The sequence below is a fragment of the Melospiza georgiana genome, chromosome 1 (assembly GCF_028018845.1).
Source record: "Melospiza georgiana isolate bMelGeo1 chromosome 1, bMelGeo1.pri, whole genome shotgun sequence".
Classification (NCBI taxonomy): domain Eukaryota; kingdom Metazoa; phylum Chordata; class Aves; order Passeriformes; family Passerellidae; genus Melospiza; species Melospiza georgiana.
In genome coordinates this window covers 2,787,947-2,803,323 of record NC_080430.1, presented here as the reverse complement: position 1 = coordinate 2,803,323, position 15,377 = coordinate 2,787,947, and the positions used below count along the sequence as shown (strand labels likewise).

At 43.8% G+C, this 15,377-nt stretch overlaps 1 protein-coding gene across 1 annotated transcript in view; it reads right to left on the bottom strand.

Moving 5' to 3' along the window:
- OBSCN (obscurin, cytoskeletal calmodulin and titin-interacting RhoGEF) overlaps positions 1 to 15,377 on the bottom strand; it is a 150,824-nt gene that overhangs the window by 41,780 nt on the left and 93,667 nt on the right. The window contains exons 55-62 of the mRNA XM_058024149.1: positions 14,925 to 15,191; positions 13,816 to 14,085; positions 12,959 to 13,225; positions 10,723 to 10,989; positions 9,062 to 9,328; positions 7,004 to 7,276; positions 2,934 to 3,200; positions 410 to 682 (exon numbers count right to left, since the gene is read on the bottom strand). Of these exons, the coding sequence (XP_057880132.1) occupies positions 410 to 682; positions 2,934 to 3,200; positions 7,004 to 7,276; positions 9,062 to 9,328; positions 10,723 to 10,989; positions 12,959 to 13,225; positions 13,816 to 14,085; positions 14,925 to 15,191 (2,151 nt within the window). The remainder of the gene's footprint in view (positions 1 to 409; positions 683 to 2,933; positions 3,201 to 7,003; positions 7,277 to 9,061; positions 9,329 to 10,722; positions 10,990 to 12,958; positions 13,226 to 13,815; positions 14,086 to 14,924; positions 15,192 to 15,377) is intronic.

The following is a 15,377-nucleotide window of genomic DNA, read 5'->3' as shown; positions in this document are numbered from 1 at the left end:
CCAGAGAAGCTGTGGCTGCCCCTGGATCCCTGGAAGTGTCCAAGACCAGGTTGGACAGGGCTTGGAGCAGCCTGGGGTAGGGGAAGGTGTCCTGCCCATGGGTCTGGATGGTCTTTAAGGTCCTCCCCAACCCAAAGCATTCTGTGATTCTGTGGGTTAGTGGTGACCTTGATGATCCTAGAGGTCTTTCCCAACTGGAATGATTCTATTGTTACTTATTGTGCTGGAAGAACATTTAGGCAAGAGAAACAACAAATGCAACATTTCTTTTCCAGATTAACGAGTAGCAAAGAAATATTGAATTTGTCGTTTCTCTTTCCTAAATGTTCTACTCATCATATTTCCCTGGTTTCTTTCCCCCTTTCCAAGCAGAAATTGAAGATTTCCCCTGCCCAAGCACCCGAGTTACCTTTCACTGTGAGGAAGGCTGAGGTCACCGCGTCGCTGCACATGAAAGTCACCCTGCAGCTGTCCTGGGGAGTTAAATTCTTCAGCAGCAGGAGGTGCCTGAGGCCATTTTCAAAGTAAACCATCTCCGTGTTTTCCGTGGTCTTGGCAGGTTCATCGTCAATCAGCCAGTTGTAATTGTAGGTCTCAGGCTTGGAGAGGTAACACTCGAACAGAGCTTCCCCTCCTTCTACAGCCTCCACGTTCTCCAGGCCCTGGACAATGCTGTTCTTGGCTAGAAAAGAAGGAAAATTACCAGTATTAATTATTTGGCCCAATATCTCTCAATATTAGCAAGCCTCGGAGCCCTGGATGATTCCCACTGCTGCAAAGCTGATGGAAAATGTGGATGTGATAAACTGTGCTTGTAGGCTTAATTGTTAATGGCAATCCGTCCTCTAACAGAGTATTACAATAAGAAGATTTAAAGACCCTTTAAAAGTAATGATAAACCTCTAGAACCTCCAGCATTTCATCTAGAACATCTAGCATTTCATCCAGATTTCCTCCAAAAACCTTGTTTATATAAATAATGAAAAAACTGGACATATTTGTAAGAATCAGGCCAATAGTCAATAAGAAGGCATAGCTTAGGAAGATAAAGTGTAATCAAATTCCTTTTGTCCTATGACAGTTTCCCAAAGATCTCCCAGACCTTATTATTTTTACTATCATCATGACTGGGGAGATGTGAATCCACTGACAGCTCATGATAAAATCTCATTACTTTTCTTGTAAAGCAAATGTAAGAGAATATTATGGCTGGCAAAGCTATAGTGACAATTATCCGAGATAATTCTGCCTCTAGGAAACACACAAAGTCAAAATCTCTATCAAGACTGCATTGAATAGTAATTTTCTGAATTTTTAGGTTTATTTTCCCATGCTCTGTGGTGAGTTGTGGGGTCAGAAACAAAAAGCTCCACACTCCAGCCATGCATCAGTTGGCACCTGGACAGAAACAATCAACTCAATGCCAAATTAAATGTGGGCTGGTGCATGTGGGTATAATTCATGCTGCTACAGGGACAAATGGCATGCACAAGGGTTGAGTAAATACAGTTTGCACAAATGCCATAAAATGGTCAGCATGATTTGTGTTAGACACCAAGACCCCGAGACATCCCTGTTTAGATCGCTACAGATCATTTGGAACCACGCACAGCAAAAAAAAAAAAAAAAAAATTAGTAAAAATAAATAAAATGTTAAAAAACATCCAAACTGAGGCATTTATTTAATGCTAAAAACGAACATACCCAAAAAGCACAAGCCACCAGATATTTATTAACTTATTACTAATTACAAGGGGCTCAGAGATGTTGTGTGTGGACTCCCCATCCCTGGCAGTGCCCAAGGCCAGGGTGGATGGGGCTTGGAGCAATCTGGGACAGTGGAAGGTGTCCCTGCCATGGCAGGGGGTTTGGAACTACATGACCTTTAAGGTCTTTTCCAACCCAAACTATTCTGGGCTTCTATAATACTAAAAATATTCTGAATTTTATAATATTTATACTTATGGAGAACCATTAGGGGGTTGCAGACTATTCCTGGAGAATGTGTAATTTTTGTTAGAACAACCCAAATTGTTTATCTGTGTACTTTGGAAGCACTGGTTTCCATAATTATGGAAAGCAGCCAATTGCTAACCTTACCTCCTCTGGGATACTTTTAGATTATGTTCATTAAAATCTTTTTAAATCCCTACAATGGAAAGTGCTAATCAATGTAGAAAACATTATAATAAATAACACTCTGTACTTCTGCACTAACAACCAACTGCAATTAAGCAAGAAGGCAAAATAGCCACAAATATTCAGAAATCAGAACCTGCTGTTGCTGATCACTCCAATTAGCTTGGTAAGCAGGAATTCCATATGCAACAGAAAAAAAAAGAAGAAATTTCCATGTAAAATCCTAACTTTTTGTCAATTTTGTATATATTGTTCCATTGTTCCTCAGGGTCTCCAGAAATATGAGTGCTGAGTGAGGAGGTAACTCCTGGGGGATCACTGTTTGAAATAGGTAAATTACCTATTTAATGAAATAGGTAAATTGCCTATTTAAATTACCTAAATCTCCTTTACCCAGCAAAATAAAATGGAATTCCATGCTATCCATTAGTTACTGGTTTTATGTAAAAAGTGCTCTTTAACAGGAAAACAATATTTGTATTATTCCTTTGGACCAACAATACACCTGTGATTTTACAATTCAGCAGGACACATCCCATCCCAGCTCACTGCAGAAGAGGTGGGCTGGCTAAGTGGTGTAATGAGTGAGTGTTAATTAGAAATCAGATAACCCTGCAGTATAACATTCAATTCCCATTATCCCCCAACTGTTTTTTATCCTCATTTTCAGTACTGGAGAGAACACCAAGAGCAGGTATCTGACGTGTCCCTTATTGCAAAAGCCTTGCCATGATTTTTCTACCTCATTTATTTGGAACCCATGGTAGTCTTCCTCTCTGGCTGGAAGACCTCACCTTGAACATCAAGTGTAGCCATCACTTTAATGCCTTCAGCTTCACAAGAATAGATGCCAGTGTCTTCTGGGACCGTGGGGTTAATTTTTAGCATGCTCACATTCCAGTCCTGATCGATAATCACTCGCTGCCCATCGGCATGTATTTCCTGATCATTTTTCTTCCAGATGGCGTGCACTGGCCTAGAATATTGGCATATGAACTCTGCTGGGCCTTCTTCATCAACAGTTATGTCCTGCATGGGACTGACCACTTCAATGGTGGGATCTGTTAACCAACACGTCAGGAAGGACATGCATTAGTGGATCCCCGTGGAAATCACCCCTGGGAGGGTTTTTTGCCAAGCACAGAGCCCGTGGGGAGCGAGCAGAGTGGCAGTGCAAGCAGGGGGATTAGCAGTTTAGTCTGTGCCTGTGGCAGCATCAAGCAGGATGGAAGCCAGGCTGGTGCATTAGAACGTGACCAGGACACTGGGAAATGGGCCACCAGGAATTGAGGCTTGCTCTGGAACAGTCCTGAGCTTGGACTGCTTCTCCAATTTTGTGTCTCTCCCAGTGTTTCTGAGATCTTCCAGGCTGGGAAGCACTGGATGGGAAACACTTCTGCTTCCCCAATGTGGAGCAGGAGTGTGATGCAGAGGACTGCAGAGTGAGTGGTTCCCTGCAACTCTCAACCTCACAGAGCAATAGGGAAATACCACAAACCCTACTGGAAGCTCCTTGTGCGACTAAAATAAAACTACTCATCAGAAAGAGACACAGTCCTCAAATGCAGACACTCATTCCTGTCCTGGGGCGGTCTTGGCTGTCTTGAGCAAATATCCAGGACAGCTGTGACCAAAAAAAGGGCACTTCCCAGCAGCAGATGAATATTGTTTTGACTATTTGTGTGTTTCTCTGCAGTAGACACATTATTTAGAGAAAAACAATACAATTTCCTTTACAGTATTTCATCTAGAGGTCACTGAAAGATCATAAACCACTGACATCTCAGACTGAGATCCCATAAAATGCTGAGAGCAGCTGGATATGCAGCTCCTCTGAAGGCGCTGAGATCCATAAAGTTGCTTTTAAGCACTTTTAAAACCCAAGTTCTGCCTCTTGTGAGGCAGCTGCAAGGCACAGTAGATATATCTGACCTGAAATACTGTGAGCTCCCAAAGCAGCCAAGAGTCCCTTCTAAGATGTCAGACTGAACCATCCATCTACAATGCAATATGCAGGTGAAAAGGAAAAATGCAGTCTGAAAATGGAAATCTCTCTGAAACATCATTCTTAGCAGAATTATGCCAACTTAAAAACAGAAATACTATAGGGCTGCAAAGGGACATAAAAAGATGACAGTCAGAGAAAGCTGAGATATCAGGAGCTGTGATGATCCTTGTGTAACCCTTCCAGCTCAGGACATCCTGTGACTCTGTGATGTCCTTATTTTTCAAATAGCTGCTCTGCTCACAAGCCAGGTGGGATAACCCAACAGGATCTCTGTCTGGAACGCTCCTCTTGGAACTGCTGCAGCAGGCTGAGGCTTTGGGGTGCTCCTGGCAGACCTTGAGGAGCAAAGAGAGCTTTGCAAACATCATTTGGAATCTTGCTGCAAGGCTTGGTCCCACTCACTGAGGCTCCCTCTGCCAGGTGTGTTTATGGAGAGGAGGCCTCCGTGGAAGGTCTTGGAGATGTTTGATGACTGAAGAAGCAAGCAGGTGTCTGTGCAGATGGGGAGAACAACCTCAGCCCCTTCCACAAGATGTATAAATGTCAAATATCACCTGTGGTACTGGAGAAGGTCCTGGTTCCACTGTCCCCTTGCTGTTGGCTGTTATTGTCATATTTTATGAAAAATCCCTTTGCTAAGATTTTTCTCCTGAGAAGCCTCAGAAACAAAATGCAAATGATAATTATTTGATTGCTTAAAATGTGATTTAGAAGTTGCTTACCAACAGGTGCATCTTTAATTAGTTCCATGGGAATTGTTTTTAATTAATGACCAATCCCAGTCCAGCTCTGTCAGGACTCTGGTCAGTCATGAGTTTTTTATTGTAATTCCTTTCTAGCCTTCTGATGTCTCCTTTCTCTTTCTTTAGTGTAGTTTTAGCACAGTATTCTTTTAATATAATATATATCATAATATAACAAATCAACCTTCTGAAAACTTGGAGTCGATTCTCATCCCTCACGTCGTCCTGGAGACCCTCAACAATTAATAACCATAGTTATTAATTATTAATAACCACAGTTGGCCAGGGCAAGGACTTTGGTGGCCCCGTTCACCTGTGCAGCTCTTTGGGGCTGAGGAGCCAACGTGTGCCCTGGAACCTGCAATTCTCACCTGCCCAGAGGAGCTAGGAAACAGCACCAGCTCCTTCACCCTTCTCCATCCTGCCCCCATCACCTGGGAACCATCACTCCAGGTCATGGAATGAATGCAGTTGGAGGGCAGTGATGTTGTTGGAGGCCCAGCATGGAAAGCTGAGATCTCACTTGTTGCAGAATAAATCAAATTACCAACGTTAATTGTTGGTATTTAAAATGTTGCAGAATAAATAAAATTACCAACATGCCTTAAACCAGGAGAATGAGGCACATGGAAAAAAGTCAGCTCGTTCCTTGATGAAGAGCAAGCCATGAATGTCTTGACAGACTGAAATATATTTCAAACAAAGATTTGTGCCTTAATTTGTGGACAAAATAAAGTGCACAAAATTGTCAATACAAGGATGGTTGGAATTTTAAAAGTGTTTCACTTTTCTATGAAATCAAGTGTTACTGAGCACAGTGTAACTGGAGTTATCCCAACCAGTTATAAAATAGTGCTAGTGTGATTCAGGTTTGCAATTCAGGAATCTTGGCTTCAAGGAAGCACAAATTATCCACATACATGTGTGTACCTGCAAGAGCTGTGGGGTTGGACTGGATGATCTCCACACATTTCTTCCAAAATCAGCGATGCTGTGATTCCATGAAATGGAAATATCTCAGGAGCCTGTTCATTCACTGAGCAGAATACCTAACAATGTATTTATTTTTAAGTTATGTTTTAGGCCCACTAGATATTTTTTTGCTTGGAGATCTCAGAATTATGTTTTGTTTCTGAAAATGGATGCAAACTGTCACAGGACTTGTGGGGTCTGCTCACTGCTTTGTCACTGCATCATTCTGTACCATGAAGAAGTGATTTCACATTTTATCTTTGCAGAGAACTAAATTTCCTGAATGCACAAGGGACACATGATGCAGAGAAGGAGACATCAACCACTGACTACAATTCCATATTGTGGATCATTCCTGTTATGGCCCAGCACAGGAGTAGATTTGCATAAATATATTTTTACCCTTCATATCTCTGTATATATCCATTTTCCAAGCAGGGAATAAGCCTTAACTTTGCCTGAAAAACAACAGATCTTCCCCACAGCTATAAAAGGACTGAGTGGGAAGGAGCTTGCTTTATCAAGTCTGGAGCTCAGTGTTATTTGCAGCTTTTGGCTACCCTTACCAAATAGAAAAAAAATATTTATTCAACAGACCAGAAAGCTTTGCCAGTGCAGGGATGAGCTTTCAGAAACAAGGCACATTTTGTCTCTGTGTTACTGGAATGCCACACACCCATTGGCTTCCAGGAACAGCCCAAAATCCTGTCCTGGGAACATGCTGAGCTCAGCACCAGTAGCCCAGCTGTGGAGCAGCACAATGGGAAATTTGGGAATTACCACTCCTGCAAGATTTTGTGGTATTTTGGAAAAAAAAGCTGAAGTGGGGATTTAAATTCAGGTGCTACCACAGATGTTTATGTTCATCTCTTCTTTGATGTCAGGTGAAAGCAGCAGCCTTGATCCTGCAACCTTCCCTCACCTATAAAATCCAAAAAACGCCAGAGGGTGAGGGGGGAAAAATTAAAAAAATCAGTGTGGTTGTAGCCAGAAAAATTCTGGGGTGAGAGTGGGTGACCTGCAGAGTGGGAGGGTTGCAGGGCACGTGAAGGATTTAGTAAGGGTAGCCTGGAAGGCAGAAGCACCAGCACATGGAGCAAGTCCAGAGGTGGCCACGTGTTTCTTGCTCGCGGGGCGATACCTTTGACCAATAATTTAGCTGTGGATATAAGGGAGCCAGCTCTGAAGGTGACAGTGCCCGAGTCGTGGCACGCCACGTCGTTTAGGGTCAGGGTGTGGATCCTGCCGTCCTGCTGGGAGATCTCAGTGACCAGGTTGTTGTGCAGGGGGGTCCCGTCCAGCCACCACTGCGCGCTCCCCACGCCCGGCGGCGAGAGCTCGCACGTGAACGTGGCTGACTCGCCCACAAAGACGTCTGTGCTCCGCAGACCAGACACTATCACTGCTGCTTCTTCTGCGCGACAGAGCAAGAGAGGGTGCCAAAGGAAAAACAGAAACAAATACACACGGCTCGCTCCCTAACTCGCTCCCTAATGTGCTCCCTAACTCGCTCCCTGCAGAGCTAACCCAAGCCCAAGCGCAGCTCCAGGAGAGTTAAACTTGTAGGGCTTTCCAAGGAAAAAAAAAAAGGACTAAATTATCTTGAAGAGGGTTAGAAACCACCTTCCATCCCTCCAGCTACTTGTAGGAGAGTCAAACTCGTCTTGAAGACAAGAAAACAAAAACAAACACGCACGGCTCGCTCCCTGCAGAGCTAACTCAAGCTCAAGCGCAGCTCCAGCAGAGTTGAACTTGTAGGGTTTTTCCAAGGAAAAAAGGAACTAAAATTGTCTTGAAGAAGGTTAGAAACCACCTTGCATCCCTCCAGCTGCTTGTAGGAGAGTTAAACTTATAGGAGAGTTAAACTTGTAGGGCTTTTCCAAGGGGGAATAAAAGGAACTAAAACTGTCTTGAAGACAAGAAAACAAAAACAAATGTGCACGGTTTGCTCCCTGCAGAGCTAACCCAAACCCAAGTGCAGCTCCAGGAGAGTTAAACTTGTAGGGCTTTTACAAGGGGAAAAAAAGAACTAAAATTGTCTTGAAGAGGGTTAGAAACCACCTTCTATACATCCAGCTGCTTGTAGGAGAATTAAACTTGTCTTGAAGACAAGAAAACAAAAACAAACGTGCATGGCTCGCTCCTTGCAGAGCTAACCCAAGCCCAAGCACAGCTCCAGCAGAGTTGAACTTGTAAGGTTTTTCCAAGGGAAAAAAAAAGAAGTAAAATTGTATCGTGTAGGGTTAGAAACCACCTTGCATCCCTCCAGCTGCTTGTAGGAGAATTAAACTTGTAGGGCTTTCTCAAGGGGAAAAAAAGAACTAAAATTGTCTTGATAAAAAGAAAACAAAACCAAACGTGCACAAGCCGCTCCCGGCAGAGCTAACCCAAGTCCAAGCGCAGCTCCAGCAGAGTTAAACTTGTAGGGTTTTTCCAAGGAAAAAAGGAACTAAAATTGTCTTGAAGAGTGTTAGAAACCACCTTGCATCCCTCCAGCTGCTTGTAGGAGAGTTAAACTTGTAGGGCTTTTCCAAAGGAAAAAAAGAACTAAAATTGTCTTGAAGATAGATAAGAAAACAAAAGCACATGGCTCGCTCTCTGCAGAGCTAACTCAAGCCCAAGTGCAGCTCCAGCGGAGTTAAACTTGTAGGGCTTTTCCAAGGGGGAAAAAAACCCTAAAATTGTCTTGAAGAGGGTTAGAAACCACCTTCCATCCCTCCAGCTGCTTGTAGGAGCAGGGTGTGTGTCTGCAAACATCATTTCACTGGGAGGAAACTCCACTCCTTCCCCTGGCTCTCCTGTGTGTTGCAACCAGAAATTGTATGAGGCAGGGAGGTACTGAAAGATTCAAATGCTCACTTGGGTGCTTTAAAGGAGTAATAAGATTATCAACAATGATAGAAGCTGCAATCAGTTGTAATAAGAATTTCAGTATTTTTATGACCACTGCTCCAAGTTTTTCAGCAGTATCACCATCTGTTCTGAGACACAGTATGGTCAGTACTTTAAACTAGCTTAACTTAAAAAGATGGGTCCAACCTCAGCCTGGAGGTGAATGTTTATATCTTTGCTGGAATCAGGAAAGAAATGAGTGGACTTCCTGTCGTTTGGCCAGTTACTGACAAAGATTTTGGAGCAAGAAATCCAGGATTTTGGAGCAAGGAAACCAGAGCATTTCCACCATGTTCCACTACCTTACCTTGCACATACACAGACCCTGTGGTGATCTCGTATCCAGTGCTGCAGGTATAATCCCCACAGTCATCAGCTTCTACACCGTGGATGATCAGCTCAGCCACGCTGCCCTTCAGCTTCAGCTCGTACTTGTCGCTGGGCTGAATGACCACCCCTCCTTTCCTCCACTCAACAGGAGCATCAGGCTTGGAGATCTCACAGTGCAAAACTGCCGTTCCCCCTTCTTCAGCCTCTACGTTTTTCAGCTCTTTGTTAAACAGCACTGGCAGTACTGTGGTGGAGAAGCAACTGCATGAGTGACAGCGCTCAGAGGTGACAAACCTGCTCGTGACTTCTGCAGCTGGGCTGCTCTTCTCTTTCTGGACCACAGGTTTGCCTGCTGGCCACTCATGGAATCAGCTGCTGACGCTGCAAAGGTGTCCACTGTTGCTTTGGGCCTCTAAAGGTCTTCACATGGCCATACTCACCATCCTCAGTGGAAGCACACACAGCACAACACCACCAATTACCAACCCTTTAGGGTGGAAAAGACCTTAAGATCAAGTCCAGCCATTAACCCAGCACAGCCAAATCAGTGGAAGCACATAGAGCACAACATCACCAATCACAACACAGAGTCAGAACATTTAGGTTGGAAAAGACCTTTAAGATCAAGTCCAGCCATTTACCCAGCACAGCCAAATCCACCACTAAACCACATCCCCAAGTGTCACATCTACACATCATTTAAGTGCCTCCAGGGATGGCGACTCCACTGCTTCTCTGGGCAGTCTGTGACAATGTTTGGCCACCCTTCCAGTGAAGAATTATTTCTTAATACCAAATCTAAACCCACCCTGGTACAACTTGAGGCCATTTCCTCTCCCCCCCTGCACATTTTCATCCTATTACTTGTCACTTGTGAAGTAGACCAACCTTTACCTCACCACAACCTCCTGTTGGTAGTTGCAGAGAGTGATAACATCTCCCTCAAGCCTCCTTTTCTTTAGGTTAAAAAACCCCAGTTCCCTCAGCTGGTGCATGAGTTTTTGGGTGTTTAACCTCTGAAACCACATGCTTTGTGCAGGAGTTTCTTATGGTGACTAAACCCACAATCAACAAGTATGATCTAATCTAAAGGACATAGAATTCTTAGCACAAAATGAACAAAACTGTAAAATCCCAAACCATAGAGTTCTTAGTAAAAAATAAAACTGTAAAATCCAAAACCGCAAAGTTCTTAGTACAAAATAAAACTGTAAAATCCAAACCTATAGAGTTCTTAGTAGGAAATGAATAAAACTGTAAAATCCCAAACTATAGAGTTCTTAGTACAAAGTAAAACTGTAAAATCCAAAACCATAGAGTTCTTAGTGTGAAATTAATAAAACTGTAAAATCCAAACAAAAAAAATTCTTAATACAAAATGAATAAAACTTTAAAATTCAAAAACACAGACACTAAGAAAGACAAAGAATCACAATTCACGGGCTGCTCAGGCACCAAGACATACAATGGTTCAAAAACCCCAATTCCCTCAGCTGGCACATGAGATTTTGAGTGTTTAACCTCTGAAACCACATGCTCTGAGGAGGTGTTTGTGACTAAACCCACAATCTACAAGCGTGATCTAATCTAAAGGACGCAGAATTAGCACAAAGTGAACAAAATTGTACGACAACCTACCTTTGACCTGCAGATAAGCCGTGGTCTGCTGGTCCCCCGAGTCACAGGTGTACTCCCCAGCATCCTGAGCCTCGGCCTCGTAGATGAGGAGCTCAGCTCGCGTGCCCTCCTGGCGCATCTGGTACTTGTCCCCGGGCTGCAGCACCGTGTCCCCTTTGCGCCACTGCAGGCGCGCGTGGGGCCGCGTCAGCTCGCAGCGCAGCGCGGCCGTGCGCCCTTCCTCCACCTCCTCGTTCCTCAGCCACTGCTGGAACAGCACGGGCACGCCTGGCCAGGGGGAAATAAAAAAATAGGTGAGGCAAAAAATGAATAGAAAAAAGAGGAGGTGTGTTTTATTGTTAAGGTGTGGGTAGAGGGAGTTATGAAGTTCGCGGACAATTCTGGTTGGGTCCCCCCAAGGAGAGCGTCCAGGGTGCCAAACCTGATAGAGGAGGAGGAGGAGGAGGAAAGGGAGTTAATCAGCTTAATAATAATAATAATAAATCAGAATAATCTATGTGAGCTAAATTTCTCTCCCTGTATCCCAGGCTTCTTTTCAAAAAGAATTCGAAGTTCAGTAGTTATTACTGAAGGCCAGACAGCTTTCCATCCTTGAAATGAAAAATGGGTGATGCAAAAATAGAGGGGTGTTTTATTGTTAAGGTGTGGATGGAGGTAGTTATGAAGTTCATGGAATATTCTGGTTGGGTTTCCCTAAGGAGAGTGACCAGGGTGCCAAACCTGGTTAGAGGAGGAGGAAAGGGAATTAATCAGCATAATAATAATTAATCAGAATAATCTGTCACTATAGGACACTAAACAGCACAAGCGCACATACCGCTACTCTCAAGGTGAAGAAAAGGGAAGTTTATTTTCTGACTCCAACATTTATAGTTTTCCAAAAGTGACAGTGAATTGGAGGGTGACAGTGCCACCTCTCCAACGACACTGGACAAACCAACAGTCCATCAAATTCCTCCTCCTCCATAAAAGAATGCAGAACAATAAGTTATTTGCATAAAGTGCATGAGAAAGTTCATTAAAGAATGTAAACACTAGAAAGCTTAGAAAAACTTAAAAAATAAGGGCGACAATAATCTATGTGAGCTAAATTTCTCTCCCCATATCCCAGGCTTCTTTTCACAAAGAATTTGAAGTTCAGTAGTTATTACTGAAGGCAGACAGCTTTCCATCCTTGAAATAAAATCGTAAAATGGGATAAAATCACTCAAAAAATGTACAAATATAAAAAATAAAAATATTTTTAAATAGACAAAAATATAAAATATACATACGTGTATATATAGAATATATATTTATATATATTAGAATATATAGAACATATCAGAAAATTAGACTATATTGAATATAATTGAATATAGAATATGTAGAATAGTACAATAGAATAATATAAAAATAGAATTATATATATAATATAAATATAATTAATATAGAGAATAATATATGTAGGTTATATTAGAATATATACAGAATATATAAATCTGGGCTTACAATCCAAGGCTTCAGATATTGCAGCCAGAGAGCAATTACAGAATAATTAAGGAAGACCTTGGGAAGACCTCATGGATGGAGATTCCTCTACTCCTCTGGATCTCAGTTCTAAAGTCTGACCACCCTTCACGATAAAAGTCTAGCTTTTTCTAATCTGAATTTCTCTCACTGCAGCTTGCACTTGTTGCCTGTCATCTCTTTACTGAGTTTTCCAAGAAAGTTCTGTGCCTGTCTCTTCTGTAGATCTCCACTGGGAAGCTGCAGAGAGCATCAAGGTCTCCCTTCCACTTTCTCCCCCCAGTTATCAAACACAGCTGCCTTTGCCTCTGCTTACACTTAGATCACCAGAATGGTTTAAATTAGGAGGTACTTTCATCTTTTAACAAACCCTGTTAATGTCAGGGACAACTTCCACTATCCGAGGGTGCTCCAAACTCTGTCCAGCTTGGCCTTGGACACTTCCAGGGGTCCAGGGCAGCCTGTCCCAGGGCCTCATCATTCTCATTGCAAAAAAAAATAAATCTTTTTTATACCTAATCTAAATCATCCCCCTTTAGGTTTAAAACCATCACCCCTTGTCCTATCACAACTGGGTTTGTCCATGTCCTTCACGTGCTCCAGCCCTCTGACAAACCTGGTGGATTCTGCTGCACTTGCTCCACTGATCAGTGCTTCTCTTGAAGCAGAGAGCTCTAAAAATCGATGTTCCCTCCTCCCAGCAGTGCTGGGCTCAGAGGAACCCTACCTTTGACCTCCAGCCTGGCCGTGGTCTTGCCAGCAGCCGTGTGGCAGCTGTACTCCCCGGAGTCAGCGCGGTTCAGGTCGTGGATGAGCAGCGTGTGCACCTTCCCCTCCTGCTGGATGCTGCACTTGTGGCTGGGCTGGATCACAGACGTGCCCTTCTTCCACTCCACGGGGACATCAGGCTGGGACAGCTCGCAGGACAGGTGGGCAGTGCCACCCTCCTGCAGCTCCAGGTTGTGCAGAGCCTTCACAAAGGTGACCAGGGCAGCTGTGGGGAGAGGGGACCAGCGCTGCTGCAGCATCCTCACCCAGCATCACCCCCAGGGCAGAGCTGGGGGTCTGTGGTTACATTTGGAACCAGGTCGAAGAGGAACAAGCAGCACGAGGCATTGGAGTGGGCCATCATTCAAAAATCCTTCTATATATCTTTAAAAAAAGGTTTTTCAGAGCTTTCAGACTTTTTTTTTTTTTTTGTAAATATGATCTGAAAGCATCATAAGTAGGAGATTAGTCCGGAGTATATTCGTGACACTCTTCAGCATTGATTGTCACATGTGATCAGCTGCATAGTTGGATGGTCTTCAAAGGATGTTAATGTTAATTGTTATATTAAATAACATCAAAGGATGTTAATATTAATTATTATATCAAATAACATCAAAGGATGTTAATCTTCACTCCACGTACAATAATAACAACTGGAATGACTGGCTCAGATGTGCCTCTCTAAATTGCTAAATTAGATTAGCAGAATCTCCCAAGATTTCCAAGGCTCCCTAATCCCAAAGACACCTCTCCAGAAGTCCAAGCAGTGCCTGCCAGTACCTGCTGAACCCCTCTTCCTGGTGGGCTGCTCACCTTCCACCTTCAGCTGCGCTGCCGACGAATGCTGCCCCACTTTGAAACTGACGGACCCACAGTCCTCCAGGGTCACCTTCCTCAAGATCAAACTGTGACGTGTCCCTTGCACTCTGATCTCGTTCATTTCGTTGGATTGCAGGGGAACATCCCCCAGGAACCACTGGGCATCCTGAGCTGCTTCCTGGGACAGCCTGCACTCGAACACCGCGTCTTCTCCTTCGTGCGTGGCCACGTCCCTCAGCCCCTCCACGATGGTGGCTGCTGCTTCTTCATGGAAAGGGCAACAGAGTTTTAGATCTGCTTTCAGGGGATGCTTCCTGGGTTAAACATGTTGTTAGGCTCTTTCTTGACAGTACTGTGTTGTTGTTATTTGAGGCCCTAAATGGTAAATCTGGGGGTGTTCAGCTTGGAAGAGAAGGATTATGAGGGCTTATAAAAAAAGAGGAAGACGGAGTTTTTATAGGAGTAGATAGTGACAGATAAAAGGAGAATGGTTTCAAACTGAAAGAGGACAGGGTTAGCTTAGATGTTAGAAAGAAATTGTTCTCTGTGAGAATGGTGAGGCCCTGGAACAAGTTGCCCAGAGAAGCTGGGGCTGCCCCTGGATCCCTGGAAGTGTCCAAGGCCAGGTTGGACAGGGCTTGGAGCACTCTGTGACAGTGGAAGGTTGGAACTAAATTATCTTGAAGATCCCTTCCAACCCAAACCATTCTGTGATTCTAAACTGATAAAAACACAGTCACAAAGCAACATATTAAAATGCTAGAGATGTGTGATTCATGTGTATGCATGTGTATTAAAAGCTTGCAAGTTTTACTGTGTGTTGCATGCACAATAAATATTTCATATGTGTATAATCATAACCTGCGTGCTGTGAAGAAATTGTCAAACAATTCCCATGGGTGAAAATTAATTATCATTAAACCACAGAAGCAGTGACCAAAGGCACATTTCTAGAGGTAACTGACACAGTTCTTAGCCCTGTGAAACCCCTCTCATCTCTGTGATCCTCGTTTCAGGACAAGGTTTAGCTGCCAAATTAGTCAGTGTTGTACCCTTGCCGTGGTGCCAAGCTGTGCCCAGCCCTTCCCCATGCAAAGCCCCACCTTTCAGCTGCACTGCTGCCGTGGTTTGCTGGTCCCCTGTGTCACAGGTGTAGTCCCCAGCATCAGCTTGGCTCAGGTTGTGGATGGTGAGCTCAGCCACGGCCCCGTCCTGGCGCATCCTGTACTTGTCACTGGCTCGCAGCACTGTGCCCCCCTTCCTCCACTGCACAGGGGTGCTGGGCTTGGACACCTCGCAGCTCAGGGTGACAGTGCCACCCTCCTCAGCTTGCTGGTTCTGGAGGGGTTGGGTGAAGGTGACTGGAGAAGCTAAATCAAGAAAAGTCAGAGGGGGAAAAATTCATGTGTCATTGCTGACTGCGGTGTTTGATGAAACTCTGTTGCCACACTAAATTTGGTTCAAACTCAATTCCAAAGTTAGTTTGACAGCAAAAAAAAAGGGATGATAGAGGGTGCTGTGTGGGAAATGGATTTATAGAAAGTTCTCAAAGCCTG